The following is a 20737-nucleotide window of genomic DNA, read 5'->3' on the forward strand; positions in this document are numbered from 1 at the left end:
CATGTGTGGCAAATACTTCCTATTGGGGGTGAGGGGTTGAATACTCGGAAGAACTAAGAGTTTGTAAGTTCGTCATATTGAGGTTAGACCCAGCGGTTAGTTGTATCCGTGAATCCTGACTTCTAACATTTACATGTGTTCACTCTTGTAGAAGTAAGTACAGTATGGTGATGAAAGTCAAATGGCAACCATGAGAGGAGAAAGGGTTTCTGTCAGGGGCGGGCAGAGTAGTAGAGTGCAGAAAGTGGACGGGGCTACTGGGTGGAGAGGAGTAGAGGTTGGAGGATCCAACAAAGCAAAGCACAATGACAGCTACCGTGTGTGCTGCCTTACCTTGTTTGCCTGCATGTGTGTCTGTACACCATGTGGATGCAGTTCCCCCAGTAGCCTGAGGAGGGCATCAGATCCCCTTGGAACTAGAGAAATGGACAGTGTGAGTCACCACGTGGATGCTGAAACCAAATCACCCTGTGGGAATCTATCCTAGGTCTTTGGGTAGTGGTGGCGCACACCTTTAATCCCAGCACTTTGGAGGCAGAGGCAGATGGATTTCTGAGTTCGAGGCCAGCCTGGTCTACAAAGTGAGTTCCAGGACAGCCAGAGCTACACAGAGAAACCTGTCTTGAAAAAAATAAAACCAAAAAAAGCAAAAAACCAAAAACCTAGGTCTTCTGAAAGAGCAGCAAGTTCTCAGAGCTGATTTTTTAATTTATTTTTATGTTAATGAGTGTTTGCCTCCATCTATGTAAGTACACATGTAGATGCCTGTTCTAGTGCATCTTAACTAAGATATTCTCCCATGTGGCTGGACTGTACAATTCACCATTATTACATGTTTAAATGCTTTGAAGTCAGCCACTTTATACAAAGTATTCATTGAGCGTTTCCTGTTAATCCTGAGATAAAACCAACTCCACTATTTTGAGCCAAGTTTAAAGCAAGCTTTATTAAATATTAAATGCTGACCAAGGGATAGACTTTGGTCAGGACCATTCTCTGGAATTTCCCAGCTGAGACTGTCCCCAAGCCGTGTGTTGCAGGGATTTATAAGGATAAGCGTATAGGCCCTATGCTTTCCCACGAGGCTTTGTTATTTTCTATGAATTCCAGCTCCCTGCATTACAGGAAGCTCTGCACCTTCCCTCTACCTGACCCTTAGGCACTCCTTAGCGCTCCTTCTCAGATGATACCTCTGTTACCAGTTTTTAATTCCTTTTAGAAATATTCTCGGTGTAGGAATGTGTATGTAGCCGTGTCTCCTGCCTTTCTGTACAGATGGCACATGGCTTCCCTCACAGTTCCTTCCCTTGCCTTTACCACTTGGCAGTTCCTGGCTTTCCTTTTTTATTGCCAGTGCTGGAGGTTTAACCAAAGGCCTCGCTGTAAAACCGTGTTTAACTGTGTGCAGCTGGGTTCTGAGTGACCACGTGCAGATCTTTACTTTTTGTGTTATTAGAAAAGCTTCCTATGTTGTTCTCAAGAGTTTGTGTGTGTGTGTGTGTGTGTGTGTGTGTGTGTGTGTGTGTGTGTGTGGTGTCAACAGATAGGCCAGAAGAGGGCATTGGCTTCCTTGAGATGGAGTTGCAGGCACTTGAGTAGCCTGACAGAGGTACTAGGAACTGAGCTCTGCAAGACCAGTTCGTGCTCTGAAGCACGGAGCCATCTCCAGCCACCTCTACTTCCTTCTCTTAAGCAACATTTACATAGTACTCTATGTATGGATAGAACATAATTAGGTTTTGTTGTTTTATTTTATTTTATTGAGAAAGAATCTCATTGTGTATCTCTGACTGTCCTGGAGATTAGAGATGTAAACCAGGCTGACCTCAAACTCACAGAGATCTGCCTACCTCTCTGCCTCTAGTACTGGCATCAGTAGAGGTGAATACCACCATTCCTGGCTCACAAATTTTTTTTCCCCATTGTCTTTACTGTTAGTTATTTAATGGGCATTTTGATTGTTTCTGTCCTTTGGCTAATATGAACATGGCTACTCATGGGTTTGCATTTGTGTATTACTGTTCTGTCACTCAGAATGAATCTCTACTTTAGCCAGACAACTTTAGAACAACTTTCTGGCCACATGGGAGTAGAATAGCTAAGCAAAAAGATGTTAATTGAAAACCTCACCCTATATTAGTCTGGACAAACAACCAGAAGTGACCATTAAAAGCAAGATGTTGTGGGGGTCCCTACAAGCTCTACTGCCAGCAGAGAAACAACTTCAGGAGGCAAGAAGGACTTAGCTGTCCTGGCTCAAGGAGTTGTTACCTCAGTCAGTCAATTTTTGATATATTTAAGCTTAGTACAAGTTTGGAAAAAAGTTCCCATGTGACAGTGATCACAACAAAGCTTAAGGCATGATTATATCAAAACTCCTTTGCAAACTACATGTGACCTCTTCCATAAGGATGCATTCTATTCACTGAGAATCAGTGTTCATGACCAGGGACTAGGGAGGAAGGGTTTGTAATAAGCATAGAAGTAAACTCTTTTGCAAGTACATAGAACCTCTTTCATAGGAATGGGTTCTATTAAGAAACAGTGTCTGGGCATTTGGAGGATTCTGGTGAAGCTTGGCTCTGTAGGTAAAAGATCACCAGGTTATAACAACATCCACTCCAGCATTCTAGGAAGAAAGCAGGTACACACATCCCTTCCGCTTTAAGAGAAAAGCCTGCATATATAACATTTCTGGTTTCTCTAATGCTTATCTGTGAGCAGGAGGAACTCATGACTACTATGAGATGTGGTAGTTTTCTTTTGTTTGGTACTAGAGATAGACTCAGGGCTTATTCTGCAACTAAGTTATTTCCCTAGTCCTATTGTCTTAATGGTTTTTATTACTATCTTGACAATTTCATGTGTATAAATATGTATTATATATTATGATCCACTACCACAGTTCCTGCTCTTACCCTCTCCCATTTCTGCTGACCACAGCCCCCTTCTCAACTACCCACTCACCCCTCTACTTTCATGTTTATGTGTGTGTTCAAAGCATATGTGGGAGAGTATTACCTGGCACTTGGGCAGCTTACCCAAGACTGTACTACTGAAGAAAGTGACTTTCTCTCCTCTGGCCATCATTAATGCCAATAGCAATTCAGGGAAGGATGGAGCTTTATGGCCCCTCCTTCATCCATGGTGAAATGTTGAAAGGTCCCATCTTGTACAGATAACCTGTGTGGTCCTTATTGCTACAGCTGCTGTGTATTTCTTACTGCTACAGCCATGGCGTGTCCAGAAAATAGAGCTGCATCACACTCTGCCGTTCTTCAGCTCTTAGCAGTGTTCTCTGAGCCTTGGAAGGGTGTGGTAGTGATTGTCTCATTCAGGGAACTCCACTTACCAGTCACTTGTTCCCAGCATTTTAACCCACTGCCTACTGCAAAATGCTTCCTTCATCAAGGCTGAGAGCAGCACTTTGGGTATAAACACAAATACCTAGAAGGCAGTTTGACCTTATGTCCATTTATGTGTTGGTTTTTTTGAAACAGAGTCTCACTGTGAAGCCCTGCCTCCTTATGAGCCCCCTGCCTCTTCCTCCTGAGGGTTGGGATTAGAAGTATGTGACACCACACTCAGATGTCTTTTTAATCTATGAATGTACTATCCATTTACATGATCACCGTGCTTTGTGGCGTGAACGTGTTTCTGTGTCATGGCATCTAATAATCATCACCCTGCCCACAGAGTTAAGCTGTCTCTGAACATTGTACATTTAAGTCACATGGGCATAATTGTGTCTCAGTATTTAAACATTTCTACCATTAGTTCCCAATAGTAATTTTTAGATAATTGCCACTTTTTTTTTCAGTTTTTTTTAATTAGGTATTTTCCTCATTTACATTTTCAATGCTATCCCAAAGGTCCCCCATACCCACCCCCCCAATCCCCTACCCACCCACTCCCCCTTTTTGGCCCTGGTGTTCCCCTGTACTGGGGCATCTAAAGTTAATTGCCACTTTTTTAAAAGTAAACATTGTGAGTCTTGGTCACTACATTTGTTTTCCTTATAAAAGCCGCCTGCCTGGGGTAGTTCCCAGTGGAGAGCCCTGGCACACAGACTCCTGTGTCCTTGCCAAGTTTAGAAAATAAGAAAATCAGATTTCTGTAGGGGTGGATCTAATGTTGACTATGAGAAACCAATTAACTTGCTTCTCTTCTAGTCTGTGTTAGTCTATTCTGCTCTGGTGGCTGATACCAGGAGATTACAATGTCAACGACTCAAGGCTAGCCTGAGCAACAATAGTGAGACCCTGTCCTGTCACAAAAAAATTTTTAAAAATTAAAAATTAAAATTAAAAAAATTGTGAGGTTGAAAATTTAGGTTGGGGGCTAAAAGCTTGCCTAGCATGTACAAGGCCCTGGGTTCAAAACTAGTACCATACAAAAAGAGAAAGGAGGAGAACCAGCTAGCAGATTAAATGTGTTAAAGCTGCCTGCTCAGCATGTTGTTATAGTCAAGTCTCTACAGGAGAGCTTTAGAACTGGGTCCTTTCAGCTGATAGCAACTTGAGAAATTCACCCAACATTAAAATTTTTCCTGCCAAAGAATTTGTAATGTTCAAGTCAATATTGCTGAGACAATAAGTTGAGTGGCTATAGCAAATATTCACTCTATGATTTATTCTTTTACTCCTTCATTCATTTATGTATTTCTTCTAGGGCTGGCCAATCCTGTCTTTAGATAATACAATGAATTGATAGCATTAGATCTTACAGATGGAGAACTCTTCTGTCTCTTTAAGGTTTAAAGTCTTGTGATCTCCATTTTTAATGGATGCATGCATATTGTAACAGTTAGACATACAGATGTTTTTGAATTTTCTTTGATTTCATATATCCCTAGTGGACAGCATGAAGACCTTGCAAATATAATAACTTATTTCTGAAGAAATACTCTTAAATACATAGACATTGGATTTGTTTTTAGCAATAATAAAAGGTGGTAGAATTCTTGCCTTGAAAGCCCAATGACCATGTTTCCGACCCTAGTACTATGGCAAAACAGAAGGCTTAAAAAGTCAAAACCTATAAAAGCCAGAGTGTTATTCCTTGCCTCTAATTTCAGCATTCAGGAGGCAGAAACTAGTGAGTCTGTGTGCCAGGATAGTCTGGTCTACATAGTGAGTTCCCAGCTAGCCAGAGCTACATAGAGAGACCCTGTATCTAGATCAACCAGCCAACCAGAAAAGACAGGTTTGATGGCTGTAATCCCTTTTCCATCACTCACTTGTATTCTCAGGCTGAGACAGGAGGATCATGATGTTTAAACCAGCCTGGATGGGTGATATTTTGAGGCTGTGTCTTTTTAAAGAAGAAGAAGAAGAAAAAGTTTAATAGTAGGGGCAGGCTCACTGGTTAAGAGCACTTGATACTCTTGCAAAAGACCAGGGATTGGTTCCCAGCACCCACATGGTGACTCATAGCCATCCCTAACTCCAATTCCAGGGTATCCAGTATCCAGTCCCATTCTTTGACCTCCGTAGAAACCAAGCTCATGGGTGGTACACATACATACATGTAGGCAAAACACTCATACATGTAAACCTAAAACACTTTAAAAGAAAAATCCTTGTAGATATTTTCTGTGGCATAATGATGCCACTAATGAATCATTGCAAAGTAAATCACTGGCAGCCTGTACTGTTCAGCATATCTGCAAGGACAAATTTAATTGCCTGTCATGGCGTTAGGGCTTGATTATATTTTAACAGTCTTGATTATATTTTAATATACCACTTAACTATTATTTGTGCATTCTTAACAATAACTATTTTAGGTCTACTGGCTATTCAGAGGTGATAGTTGTGGTTGGAGGCTGTGAACGAGTTGGAGGATTTAATCTTCCATACACTGAGTGCTATGATCCAGTAACAGGAGAATGGAAGTCCTTGGCCAAGCTTCCAGAATTTACCAAATCCGAGTATGCAGTCTGTGCACTGAGGAATGATATTCTTGTTTCAGGTAAATACAAATTATTATAGTAGCTACAACTTTTGATTGGGAATCAGATTGGCTGTTTTTAAATGATAATGACTTACTGAGTGTAAAATGAATATTTCAGATAAACAAGTTTATACAACAAAACTGAAAAGACTTTTTGCCCTTGAAAGCAAGAATACTTACAAAAGTTCTACCAAAAATTGGTTTGGTCATAATATTTTAAATGCTTTTATGTACATTTAGAGTATATGTATTTTAACTGTGTGTGTGTGTGTGTGTGTGTGTGTGTGTGTGTGTGTGTGTGTGTGTGTTTATATATGTGTGTGCCCAGAAGAACATAGAAGTGCCTTCAGAGGCCAAAAGAGATCATGAGATCTCCTGGAGTTGGAGTTGTAGGAAGTTGTAAGCCTCCACGGGAGTGCTGAGTACACTCAGGTCTTCCGGGCTAGCAGCAACTGCTCTAATCACTGAGCCACTGAGCCACCTCTCTAGCTAAAAGTTAGTTATAGAAGTTATGGTTTATCTTTTTTTCTTTTTCTTTCTTTTTTTTTTTTTAAGAATCATTATAAACTGTAAAGTTAGAAGTATTCATACAATTAAATATGTTTAATTTGCTTGTTTTCTAAAATTCTCTCCCCAGGTTTATCAATTAGAATTTACCTATAAAAATTATTAACTTGAACATATTTATTATATATGATGTAGTCCTAAAAGTCAGACAAAATGACAGATTTGAAAAAGTATAGCTAGTGTTTATGCTTTGAAGCCTGTTGATTAACAGCAGTTATTGCTGATTGCTATTTTACTACCCAGTGATTGGTTCTGGACATATACCTGATTTTCTGTGGTTTTTACAACATCTTTAGAATTACCCTATTTGTACTTATCTGGGATGCCTGGTTTATAGAACCCACTTTCTGTATTTTATTATTTTGGACCTTACAGTCACTATTTTTCAAGATAAGAGTTGGCAGAATTTAAATCTGCTGTGTGTAACTTGTTCTATTAAGCCATAGAAGGTTCCTCCTTTATTTGCTGAGCAAATGCTGAACTTCTTGAATTGAACAGGAAAATTCGGCTTCATTACCTGTGTTAGTGGCATTGGCCTCTGGTTGTACTTAAGTGATATTACCACATGTGCATTGTTTTACATTTGAAGGTGGAAGAATCAACAGCCGTGATGTCTGGATTTATAATTCACAGTTAAATATCTGGATCAGAGTTGCTTCTCTAAATAAAGGCAGATGGCGTCACAAAATGGCTGTCCTTCTTGGTAAAGTAAGAGAAAAAGCTTTTTATTATTTCTGCTGGTAAATGTCCAAAAGAAATGCCACAGCTGCATCTTGCATTTTCCTCTGGGTATTTTGGCTTCGAATGGTATTTCCTTCCATTACTAACCAAGATAAACTAAAGACATAAACAATATGACACTGTGCTTTTTGAATAGATATTCTGTTCTCCCAATTTCAGATTTGTAGCAGTACAGCACATTTCTTACCCATTGGAATCCCAAGGCTTAAGAACTAGAAAAGCATTATGTCAGATTACAAAACCAGGCCAGTGTCTAGGCCACACAACTTTTTCCCTTTGACTGAATTTGGCAATCAAGCAGAAAAAATGTTTATCTCAAGTAGTATTATTTCGCCTTCTTTATTTGTGCAAGAGGGGATAAAACGAAGATAAGCTCTCCAACACGTTTGTTTACTCTCTGTGTGTTGGGGTGGTAGTGGTGATGGATTGTGTTCTTTGTTGTGTGTATTCCTGTGTCTGTGCCCTTGAAGGCCAGAAAATGGTGTCAGATCCTCTGGACCTGGCTGCTGGGAAGAGAACCTGGGTCCTCTGTAGGAGCAGCAGGAGTTCCTGACTGCTAACTCTCCAGCCCATATTCACTTTCTTTTTCTTTTTTAAGACAAGGTCACATTGCACATGAGAAAAGTGCAATGTACAGAAGTGGCATTGGTTACTGTGGAGGCACAGAGGCACCGAGCTAAATTGTGGCCAGATTTAAATTACAAAGTGTGAAGTTTAGCTCGACTCTTAAGCATTCATTGATGCTCTGTTAAAGGATTGATTGGTGATGTTTGCAGAAGGTTGGCATGTGATTTGAGGAACTATGAAATGATGCAGACCCTTGGATAAATGGTAATGATGGAGAACAAACAGAAGGGCAGGTGTGAGAGACCCTTTGGAAGACCCAGTTGGACTTCGCAGTTAATTACATGTGGCAAGAAGAGTTTGTTTGTTTGTTCGTATGTTTGTTTGTTTGTTTTGTTAAAGATTTGTTAATTTCATGTATGTGGGTACACTATTGCTATCTTCAGACGCACCAGAAGACAACATCATATGCCCATCACAGATGGTTGGGAGCCACCATGTGGTTGCTGGGAATTGAACTCGAGACTTCTAGAAGAGCAGTCAGTGCTCTTAACTGCCGAGCCATCTCTCCAGCTCCAAAAGAAGAGCTTATAATTGTTTATTAAAAGAAATGTGGGTGTAAAATGAAAAAGTTGATTAATAAAAATTTCTGATACACCCGCACGATCCACAGGGGATGGTTCTGCATAAGCCATTTACTAAATGCCATGTTTATTGTTCCACCTGTCATGTAAAGGTTGCCCTACCATTATTCATGGAAAATATTGAGAAAGCCCTTTGAGCTTACTATGTCTCCAGTACTTTACTTGCTGCTATAGGTACTGAAAGGTGGTCCTTGCCTTTAGAGAGCTCACACTGCTGACCCTTACCTAGTGTTACACTTACACGGCTTTATTACTTTATAATCAAATAGCTCATTGTTGAGTGAACAAAACATGAAAAACCTTATTCCCACAGGTATGGTAAAGACTTATTCATCCAAGGGTGTGGAAAGCACACATACAAGACATAGATCACATACACAGTAGGGAAAACAAATACACAGTGTGCTTGTGGGATTAAAATGTCCCTGAAGGAAGCATAACAGAAAGGCTCTGTATTAGTCATAGAGGGGTGCTAAAAATTAAACAGGCTCAGAAAACTGAGCTAAATACACTGTAGTTATAGCCGTCAAGTCCTTGAATGAGAGAGATTCTCTAATTTTAACAGAGCAGATAAACATTTTAGACTTGCTAATTAAGATTCTTTTCCCTGTACTTTATGTATAGGTGTATGTTGTTGGCGGCTATGATGGGCAAAACAGGCTTAGCAGTGTGGAGTGTTACGATTCCTTTTCAAATCGTTGGACGGAAGTTGCTCCACTTAAGGAAGCAGTGAGCTCTCCTGCAGTGACAAGCTGTATAGGAAAATTGTTTGTGATTGGTGGAGGACCTGATGATAATACTTGTTCTGATAAGGTAAGACATATGCTTAGAGAAACTACCCATGCTATGTACAAAAGGGAGAGACAGGTGGTCTCTTGAATAGATAGATGGCTAGGATACTAAATGTGAGGGATCTTTTAAAAATTGTCTGGTATTTTCTTCTTTGAGGGGAAAGGCATTCAATTCCAAGTTGCCATAGTGATACCATAATGCAGCCAGTGATTTTCTATGTGTAACAAATGGGATTAAACCTTTTTGAAATGAGCTAATCTCAGGGTTAAACTTCATTGTCGTCTATAGGATTTAAAAGTTACATGCATCACAGAAAATTAATGAGCAAAGGTAAATTATACTGCTTCCAACTAGGTCATTTTCTTTAAACCTTTGAAAGGAACAAAAGAAGAGGGAAGATTGCCTATATAGCGTGAACAGAGGATGGCCCAAATAGCAGCAGTTCACCCAACTCTGGGACAGAAGAACATGTGCTGTCCTGGCATTTCGGTAGACATCATATTTATTCTAGGGAAGAGTATCCAATGGATAATTGGCTTAGCAGTGATAATGAAATTTCAAATCATTTTCCTACTAACTGTTAATATATCATCAAATATTATGGCACCAGCGAGTGGCACAGCAGCCAAAGTGCTTACCACCAAACCTGACAGTCTGGGTGAAGTCCTCAGATCCTGTAATTATAGGAGGGCAGCAGCAACTCTGCAGGTTCCTCTGACCTTCACATGGGCACTACGACAATACATACAGAGTTTATGCTCATTAAAAATATACTAAACTGAGCTTGCTTGCTGTTCTTCTGAGGTAAGGACTCCCTAAAAGCATAAAGAAATTATAGTCAGATTGAGAGATGATTAATTTACATGAGGCAATTTCAGAGAAACTTAAGACTTGAATTTAGTGTATATAAGTCAACCTAGAGGCCATTCCTCTTGGAAAAAATTCTGTGTGTATTTTGTTGTGGGTTAATAATGGGGTCCTGCGTCAAGTCCAACACAGGGCTAGAGCCACTCATAGAGGCAGACGCAGGAAGTTTGACTAGTGCACACCCCATGTCGCTACCCACCCATAGTGCATCAGTCTGTGGGAAGCCTCAGGATCCACTCCAGTGGTGGGGAGCCGCAGTCTGAGGTCCCTGCAGAACCTGTCAGAGTTGGCTTGCACCACAGAAGAGCTGAGAACAGAGTGTGAGCCTGTGGGTGGGCTCTGGCCCTGGGCCGAAGGGAAAAGGACAGGGAGGAGAGAGTTCCGGCTGGTTCCCTTGGGGAGGAGAGTCCTAGGCTTGATGTGGTAGAGACCCTCTGGGAACCCTGAGAGGCTTCCTTTGGAAGGTTGGACGAACAGCTCTCTGAGAACAACCTGCTCCATTGTTCCAGCGTGGCGGGTCCCAATGAGACGAGGTAGTCCATGGTTTTAAGGTGTTTATTGTAGAAAGCCAGAGAGAGGGAGAAGAGTAGAGAAGTAGAGACCGGCCATGGCCACATGGAGAGAGGAGAGAAGGGAAAGTGGGGGGGGGGGGGACACAAGAGGGCAAGAGAGAGGCAAGAGTTAAGTAAGAGCAGGGGGGCGGGGTTGGCAAGTAGCTCCTTTTATAGTGGCTAGCCATCCTGCTGTTGCCAGGTAACTGTGGGGTGGACTGTGGACAGCCTATGTGACTGATGGCCACAAAATTATGGAGCTGGGTCCTTGTGTCAGGAGCCTATATCTGGGAGCATGGCAAACAGGCCTTCCGCGTCCCTTGCAGATTGATCTGCTGGGTCTCCCGGGTTTAAACCTAGCTGGACCAGAAAACAGGCTGCCTTTCACAGTCCCACATTTTGTTACTATCTTATGTTTGATGGTAAAAAATTAGCCTTTCTTTGATTTTTTTTTTTTTCAAACAAAGGAGTTTTATCCTTGACCAAGAAGCAAGAATTTTCCTAATACATAAATTTTGTTAATCAGAGTAACCTCATTTATTTCTTTGAATTAACAGGATTTTATTTTTAACCATGTTTCTACATATTAACACATTTTTAAAGCAGATTTGCATATTTATATAGACATTTTACTCCATATTTTTCTGTATTATTAGGTCCAATCTTATGACCCAGAAACCAATTCTTGGCTACTTCGTGCAGCTATCCCTATCGCCAAGAGGTGCATCACAGCTGTCTCTTTAAACAACCTGATCTACGTAGCTGGTGGGCTGACCAAGGCAGTGTATTGTTACGATCCCGTTGAAGACTACTGGATGCATGTACAAAACACATTCAGCCGGCAGGTAAAAGCACAGAGAGTCCAGACAGAAATACAAGAGGGAACAAGTGACCTGATTATTTACTGGAATCTCACTTTTCAAATAGTTAATATATTTTAAATTTTCCTCCCAAGGAGTTGTTTTTATTTTTTCTTTGTTTTTGTGGTGCTGAGATTGGGTCCAGAGCCTCATGACACTAGGTACACCCTACCCAGATCCATGCTCTGCCCCAAGGACTAGCTTTAGCAAACTAACTTACCATTCAATAGCCCAACAGTAAGTATCCATTATATTTAGGCTTTTTGGTTTTTCGAGACAGGGTTTCTCTGTGTAGCCCTGGCTGTCCTGGAACTCACTCTGTAGACCAGGCTGGCCTGGTACTCAGAAGTCCACCTGCCTCTGCCTCCCGAGTGCTGGGATTAAAGACGTGCACCACCGTGCCCGGCTATATTTAGGCTTTTGGTTTAAAAAAATTCAACCTTTACCTTTTTTAGAATTTCATTCTAGTCTTCCTACCCTTTCTCTTTATATTTCAGAAAAGGAGAAAATGGCTCTGTTTGTAGTCTGATTCGTTGTTTTGTTATAAAGGAAGTGGTTGTGTTCATACCTCATTCATCCACACATTCCACCTGAAGCCCCAGCTCCCCTTTTTCTCTGCTATTTCAGAAAGGCTCCCAACTTGCGGGGTCTTGGCTTTGCTTATCCTCCTTTTATTACCAAAATGCTGCTCCTAAGGCTAGAACTTTGTCTCTCCTCGTATCAGTAACGATGATGTAGAGGGAGACAGCACAATGGAGTGAATGTGTTGGTATGTGCACAGGAATGTGAGTGCCCAGAGAGACCAGAAGACGGGCCAGTGCCCTGTAGTTTCAGTTACAGGTGGTTGTCAGCTACCTGATGGGGGTGCTGGGGACCAAACTGCAGTCCTCTGCAAGGGAAGGAGGTGTCCTTAACCTCTCCCCAGCCTGCCCTCCCAAAATGTATTCCTTCCATCTGTCCATCCAGAAACTTTCTGTCTCTTTCTCGCTCTCTCTCTTTCTTTCTTTCTCTCTCTCTCTCTCTCTCTCTTTCTTTCTTTCTTTTTTCACTTGTTGGCTCTATTTTGTCTTTCTCAGTTTGATTAGTTGGCTAGATTTTTGCTTGCCTTCCTTCCTTTTTCTTTTTCTCCTCTTCCTTTTTCTCCTCCCCCTCCTCCTCTTTTTAAAAAAACAAACAAACAAACAAACAAAAACCAGGGTCTCACGTTGTAACCCTGGCTGGCATGTAACTCACAGATCTGTTTTCTTCACCCTCCTCATTTCTGCATGCCCAGGCTCCAAAGACAAGTCACTAGTAGTCATTTCTTCATTTCTTTTTAGTTTCTTACCTTTTTCTTCTTAAGTCTTTATATATGAGTGTTGCTTAGGCCTCTTTCTCATGACTTAACTCTAGTTTATTCCTGACTTACTTCATTTACTGCTCACGATTGATCTTGTTTCGAATGCCTGTTTGCACCTGCTGTGTGGCCTTGCCCATGGTGCACCAAGGTTTCAGACTTAGAGAGGAATCTGCCTGCTTCTCTCATGCTGTCTCTATCTTGATGTTTCAGAATCCTTAGCTAGGTTTTTTCACTGTCTCTAACAGAGAGAAGCACACATTAAACCTGTCCTTAGAATTCTGTCCTCTAACTGGTATAGCTTCTCTATATCAGTTTGCTACCAGTTATTTTCCAATAAATTTCATTATGTCCCCTTAATGAGAAGCCTCCTGAGCAACTCTAAAGCTCGCCACTTTCTTCTAGACCTTCTGATATCTCATCTTTGCTTTGTTCTCAGCTAAAAGGCCAAGAAGGGATTGCTTTGTGCTCTCCCCCCTCAATCTCTGTCTCTGTCCCTGTCTTTTGGCTGTCCTGGAACTCGCTATGTAAACCAGGCTGGGCTTGAACTCAGACATCAGCCTGCCTGCCTCTTGAGTGCTGGGATTAAAAGCGTGTGTCATTACTACATGTGTGTGTGTGTGTGTGTGTGTGTGTGTGTGTGTGTGTGTGTGTGTATGTGTGTGTGTCACAGCACATGTGGAGGTCAGAGGTCAACATGTAGGATTCCACCATGAGGGTCCTGCAATGGAACACACAAATTATTGGGATTGGCAGCAAACATCTTTTACCCAGAAACCCATTTACCAGGTCCCCTTATGGTTTGAGGTGTCTGTGTGTGTACACACGTGTGTGTGCATTCCATGTGTATAAGTACTCCCCTCCCCTCATGCCCCAGATACCAGAAAAGAGTGTTGGATCCCCTAGAATGCCTGCTGGGAACTGAACATGGGTCCTCTGGAAGAACAGCAGATGCTCTTAAGCACAGTGCCATCTCCAGCCCTGCTCTGGTTTTTTAAATGCTTATTTCCTATACTGGAATGAAAGCCTTGTCAATCTCATCTAGGCCTCTGTTAGTAACAATTCATCTTAGTATTCACTTCATGTAAATCTCAACACTCAAACATACAACAGGAGTTGGGCAAAAGGGATATTATGTCTCCCTTTCTTATATTTTGTTAATGCATGTTGATGCTTTTTTAGTTTATTGTCAAATCCTTTATCTCTAATAGTTAATTGGTTTTTTTGTTTGTTTTTTTATATATTTGGTTAAACAGGAAAACTGTGGTATGTCTGTTTGTAATGGTAAAATCTATATCCTGGGTGGAAGACGGGAAAATGGAGAAGCCACAGATACTATTCTCTGTTACGATCCTGCGACAAGTATCATCACAGGAGTGGCTGCAATGCCCAGGCCAGTGTCCTACCACGGCTGTGTAACTATTCATAGATACAATGAGAAGTGCTTTAAGCTCTAACTAAACCCAGGATACCTCACACAAGAAGCCAACGTCAATCCAAGAGGAAAGTTTTTAAAACGACCACGTGAGAACTCAACTCCTTTGCATAAAGAAATAAATAATCCTGATGCCTTTCTGACCCAAAATTCCAATATTTCAAGCAGTCATAAATCCTTTCCTGTACTGGGGGTGGGAGGTTGGTTGAGTGAGACCAGTGCTCACCTTTACCCCAGCACTCAGAAGGCAGACTTCTATACGTTTGAACCCAGCCTGGTCTACATAACAAGTTCTAGGCCAGCAAAGGTTACACAATAAGGCCTTGTCTTTTGAAAAAAAAAAGTCATAATTTGGCCTATGAATATACTTTGGCATTTTTGAAATACTATGTGGGGTAGGCAGTACTGCCCAGTGTAAACTTCATAGGGATTTGTGAACCATTTTTCAGGAGTGTGTCCTGTTTTTGTCAATTATGTAGAGAGTATTGCATGAATGAAGCTTTTTTTTTTTTTTTTTTTGGTTGAATTGCCTGATGTTAAGAATGTTTAGAATTCATTGTGAGAGGAAGAAATGAGTTTGTTTTGTTCATTCGTTCACTTTAACAATTTATTTAACTTTGTGTACATTGGTAGAAGGGGATCAGATCCCTTGGAACTGGAGTTACAGACAGTTGTGAACTGCCATGTGGGTGCTGAGAACTGAACCCCGGTCCTTTGGAAGAACAGACAGTGCTCTTAACCACTGAGCCATCTCTCAAGCCCCAAGAAATGACTTTATCCATACTGGTTAATTCTATTGAAGGCTTTTTGGGGTTTTGTTTGGTGTTTTTTCTAATTGTAAAAGTGTAGTGACAATTCAGCTACCATAAAATACCAAATTTTATGACTTTATAGACTATTCTCTGATATTAAATACTTTTTGTGAGTTGATGTAGGAGATGTAAAAGTAAGGAGATTTAAATTATACATTAGTCCCTAAGGAAAAATTAAAATTACTATTGAAGAAAAAAAAAATGTGATCCACTTTGGTTCTCAGGGTATTTAATGACTCATCTGTGCGTCCACTAAAGAATTTCTTTCCTTTAAACTAACATAGGAGTTGAAATCCCTTTTACAGAGCAAGGCAGGTGTCTGTGTTCAGGATCTGTTTCCCAGGCATGGTAGTGCAGACCTGTATCCAGGATCTGGGAAGTGCATCAAAAGAAACCAGATGGGCTGAAGAGATGGCTCAGTGTTTACGAACACTTCCTGCACTTGCAGAGAACCTAGGTTTGGTTCCCACCCTTATCAGGTAGCTCACAATTTCTGCAATTCTAGTTCCAGGGAATCGAACACCTTCTGTCCTCCCTGGGCATCTACAAATATATGGTGCACATAAATTCATACAGGAACACGTGTATAAAAGAAATATATCTTAAGACAAAATTGCATTTGCAATACTGCTGTAAGAAAAACAAGAACAGGTTTGCTCCTACCCAGCCTGACAGAGTTGGACCTAACTTGTGTGATGCCTTGTGAGTGCCTCTCCGCTGCCTTGTGAGCAGTTATTAGCCTAGGAGAGTTGTCTAATTCCTTAATATCCTACAGCAGTGGGGCCTCTCACTTGTAACTCTGACCAGCAGCAGTTCCGGTCTCCAGAGAGAAATCTCTTATTTGGGAGAGCTCTTTTATTTGTATAAAATACTGATCATCATTTTCAGATTTCTATTAAATTTTTCCCTCTAGGTTTTTTACCTCCATTTTGTAAAGCTTAGCAGTTTGCAAAGGGAAATGTGAAATTTTTCTTAGACACATAAGTGAATACAGCAGGAATTAGCACAACTAATTATTGTAACTTCCAGTGCCCTGGGCTGCAGCAGGTGACTTGCTGTGTAACTTCCCAGTCTCTCACTATAATATACTCCTTGTCAATGACAATGGTGTCAATCGATTTCTGTTCAAATTCAGGCAGTTATCAGAAACCTAGCATTGGCAAACAACTTTTTCCTCATCTTAGGATAATACAAATGTATTTTAAGAGTCATGCTTAGTTGGAATCTAAATTCTGAGAAAAATGCTAAAAAATACACTTAGGAAATGGTTTTCAAGTCATAAATTATAAGTGATATAGCTATAGAAACAATGCAGAAAATCATCTGTCAGGTGAGCAACAGATGTATGTAAAACTGAGGGTATGTGTACTGTAATTTTATAGTAAGTATCTGCATTATGCTTTTGTTAGAGAATGGAAATTGTTTAGTTCAGAAATTCTTAACAGTTAAGTGTGTGAACAAAAGTGTTTTATAAATGCTTAGGATTCTACAAATGATAATTGTTATTCTCATGTATATTTGTAAGATCATGTCCATTCATAAATATATATAAAAGACTTGGTCAAAGTAAATTTGTATTTTAGTATTTTTGTCTGTTGTAAAAGTATTATCTACTTGTATCTTATAATGTTTATCTTTCATATATTCTCATGTTTATTGCAGTAAATTGGAAAAAATCCTGAAAATCAGAATTTGTTCAAACAAATTAATTTTTATGTTACAAATTATATTAAAAGTTACCAGAAAGTACCTGAATCCTAGAAAATTAACTTTTAAAAGCTACCCAATTGGTATTTTAACTTCCTTTAATTACTTACCTTTGCTAATCCTTGATAAATAATAGTGGTAAGCCCTGGTTTAAAAAATAATAATTTTGCCGGGCAGTGGTGGCACACGCCTTTAATACCAGCACTTGAGGGGCAGAGGCAGGCAAATTTCTGAGTTCCAGGACAGCCAGGGCTACACAGAGAAACTATGTCCTGAAAAAAATAATTAATTTTAGGGTATAATAAATGTATTAAAAGGGCTATATCAACCATCCTAGAGTCAGACTATCTTCATTCTGTTATCCCATAATTGGCAGACTTTCTTTTGATAGGTGATGTTTATATGAGCCTCTAAGTTAGGATGTGTGTGTGTTTATATGTAGATAGTATGATGTGTACATATATCACAAACACCCAATGGTTTTTGCAGTTTAATTATCAGAAATTTGTATAAATTAAAAAATTAGTTGATCATAGACAATTTGATTACATAAGACTAAATTTGAACATTTCTAGAGTACTCTTTATTGTTGAGACAGGATCTCTGTAGCCTGTGCTAGCCTCAAACTCTTAGCAATTCTTTGCCTTCTGAGAGCTGCAGTTAGAAGAGGAAGCCAGGACCATTTTCTAAAATAAGCATTTCATCTGAAAGTGCAGATCTGGTCTTAAGGATCTGTGCACCTGTGTAACTACAGCGTTACAAGGCCAGGAAGCAGACCTGGAGATCTGTGTAACGACAGTGTTACAAGGTCAGAAAGCAGACCTGGAGATCTGTGTAACGACAGTGTTACAAGGCCAGGAAGCAGACCTGGAGATCTGTGTAACGACAGTGTTACAAGGCCAGGAAGCAGACCTGGAGATCTGTGTAACGACAGTGTTACAAGGCCAGGAAGCAGACCTGGAGAGAAGCGTGCAAACACCGCTTGTGGCTGTTCAGTTGGAAAGGTCATATGTTTTGTGAATCAACAGGAAATTACAGTTGGTTTTTGTGTACATTTTCATGAACTTGAATCCTCCTCCAAGTCTTCTCCATGTACTCCACAAGGTGGCCTGACTTCCTCCCTGTCTGCTGTACTCTCCCACACTGACTGACTGACAGGAATTGGGTTCTCCACAGCCGTTTGTCATAGATGGGCGGTTGGGATCCAGGTGTTTACTCCATTGGAATCAGGTTTTAAACGACCAAATGCTCAGGGAGGGCATTGGCTTGTCTGAGTCACCCATCGGGTGTGCAAAGCACTCTCACCATTTAGTTGATGGCTCTAGACGGATATGTTTCAGAAATTTCACTTCTAGCAGTGGTTAAACATCCATTCTGCTTGGAAAGATGACAGTGCTTGGTGAGCCGGCACACTCTCCTGGTGAATATGAATTGTTTCTGCATCTGCTGTCAGACCCCCATTTTGAAACTCAGGAAAGACAAAGGTGGGTTTTCTGCTTTTGTCATTGTCCAACCCAGGTGTGTGCTGCTTTTTCCTGATCTGACAGTAGATTTTTAAAAATCACTCTGAGAGCCCATGCACATACACGAAGAGAGAACGGGAGTTGGATTATTTGTGTGTGCCTTTAACGTCTTGAGAGGATACATCCTACAGACTTCATGTGGTACCAAGATAATGTCCGGAAGCTTCCTGTGGACTGCCTCATAGTCAACCCAAGACATTACTAGTTAAAACGATTTGGTCTTGCTGGAGTTAGTGGTACAGAGCTGAGTGTGGTGGCAATGTCTGATTCCAGTCCTTGGGAGATGTGACAAGAAGATCAGGAAAGTTCCAGGACAGCCATGGCAACAGAGCCAGTTTGAGGTCAGAGTTGGCCACATGAATTCCCATGTGAGAAACAGTAATGGCATTGATTGGCATTGTGTAGAAAGCTGGAATGATATCATTTCATCCATTATTATGTTCCAAACCACATAACCAACATGAAAATTCACTGTATCACGTAACCAGAATGAAGCAGGTTCGCTGACCTGTGATGCAATAGATTTGACTAGCTAATTATGCTTCTTGCCACATCTAGTGCTAGGCATCAAACAGCACTTCCAGGTGTATAAACTAATACCAGAGATGTTTCAAAATATTTTAGACATTTTAAAGTGTTTTATTTGTAAGCGGGTTGCGAGATGGCTCAGCGGTTAGGAGCAAGCACTAGCAATTGCTGCTGTAGCAGAGGATCTGGCTTGGGTTCCAAGCACCTTCATTGTGGCTAACAATTGTCTGTAACTCTAGTCACTGGGGTTCTACTACTCTCTGGCCTCTACAGGCACACATGATGCATATACATGATATGCAAACTGTCATAGTACAGGCAAAACATACACATAAAAATAAGTATCACGGGCTGGTGAGATGGCTCAGTGGGTAAGAGCACCCGACTGCTCTTCTGAAGGTCCGGAGTTCAAATCCCAGCAACCACATGGTGGCTCACAACCATCTGTAACGAGATCTGACTCCCTCTTCTGGAGTGTCTGAGGACAGCTACAGTGTACTTACATATAACCAATAAATAAATCTTTAAAAAAAAATAAGTATCACTAAAATGTTGTATGTGAGCCTTTTACATGTGTGTGGTTGCCTTAAATATCAAACTTATACAGTGCTAAAGGTGATAGAACATAGAAAGTGAAGTCATAACTTCATATATTGTTCCAAAGAAGTTTTGTTTTAATGTTTGTGCCTTAAGCTACCCAGTGCCATTTTAGTCTGATAAACCTCAGTATTGGTTTTTGAGGGTCTAGTTTTGTTTTATTTTTTGAGTCCGGGCGATATAGATCCAAGGCTTGCCTAAAACTCTGTTTTGCTGAAAATGATCTTGAACTCCAATCATTCTGTCATAGCTCCCAAGTGCTTGGATGATAGCTTGTGCCACCATGCTTGGCTGTGTGGGTTTCTGTGGTCTGGGTGGGTTGTTTGGTTGGTTCTTCAATTGGTTGATTTAATGTAGCCCTGGCTAACCTGGAACTCAGTATATGACCAGGTTGACCTTGAGCTAGTGGCAATTCTCCTGCCTCTGTCTGTGAGTGCTGATGCTTTTGTGAATACCAGCTGCCTGCTAGGCAGAAAGAGAATGTTAACTGAGGTTGTTGCTTGGAGTTTTACATTTTTAACTTTTGGTACCTAGGTGCTTTGTAAAATACTCAGATAAATACCCACTGAGCTATTTGGAATAGTGAAGAGTATGCGTAGTTATTTCTGTTTGTCATTATATTAGTAGTGCTGCTCCAGGCTTTTCCTTGAGAAAACACTTCCTCTTCATCGCTCCCGCTCCTGCAGTGTGAGTCTCCAGAGCTATCGAAGGCTTTCAGAACCGAACAAGTGTGCGTGCTTTTCTGTAACTTCCACACAGCCATTGCCTAGAGTGAATGCTCACAGTGAAGAAAGGAGTGTTCTCCATGTCCTTGTTCTCCGTTCAGCAGTAGTACAGTAATGTAGTACAGTAATGCTTACAGTTTTGTTTAATTGCACTTCCTCCATAGTTTAAATTTTTAAAAGTTGTATCTAATGTCTTTTAAACATTACTTGACTATATGGTTACATTAAATTTTGTTTACCAAAAATCTGATGAGTTTTAAGTTTGGTTTTTTTTTTAATATACCTAAATGATTGTGCAAAAAAGGGGCAAGGGGGAAATCAGATGTTTATATTTACCAGAATAACCATAAAATAATTCAGAACATAAACAAGAAACTAAAATAGTAACTTGAGAAAAGGAAAGGTGGCCAACAAGAATACTAATGTTAGTGTGTGTTGAGTGTGGCCCTGGTGTGATGGCTGGTGTTAAAATGGAGCTGTTCAGATGAAGCAGAAGAAAGGTGATAAAGGCATGTTAATACAGCTTATCTGTG

The 20737-nt window shown here is 40.6% G+C and overlaps 1 protein-coding gene across 2 annotated transcripts in view; it reads left to right on the forward strand.

Annotated features, from left to right (window-relative positions):
- The window catches only part of Klhl24 (kelch-like 24), a 31674-nt gene extending 11220 nt beyond the window's left edge, over positions 1–20454 (forward strand). Inside the window, exons 3-7 of one of the 2 annotated variants that reach the window (XM_006522687.4) lie at positions 5789–5973; positions 7112–7230; positions 9096–9284; positions 11338–11526; positions 14134–20454. In XM_006522687.4, coding sequence (XP_006522750.1) covers positions 5789–5973; positions 7112–7230; positions 9096–9284; positions 11338–11526; positions 14134–14334 — 883 coding nt within the window. In that variant the 3' untranslated portion in view covers positions 14335–20454. The remainder of the gene's footprint in view (positions 1–5788; positions 5974–7111; positions 7231–9095; positions 9285–11337; positions 11527–14133) is intronic. The other variant, NM_029436.3, reaches the window with a different exon arrangement.
- The last annotated feature ends 283 nt before the right edge of the window (positions 20455–20737 follow it).

Source organism: Mus musculus, chromosome 16 (assembly GCF_000001635.26).
Source record: "Mus musculus strain C57BL/6J chromosome 16, GRCm38.p6 C57BL/6J".
Lineage (NCBI taxonomy): Eukaryota > Metazoa > Chordata > Mammalia > Rodentia > Muridae > Mus > Mus musculus.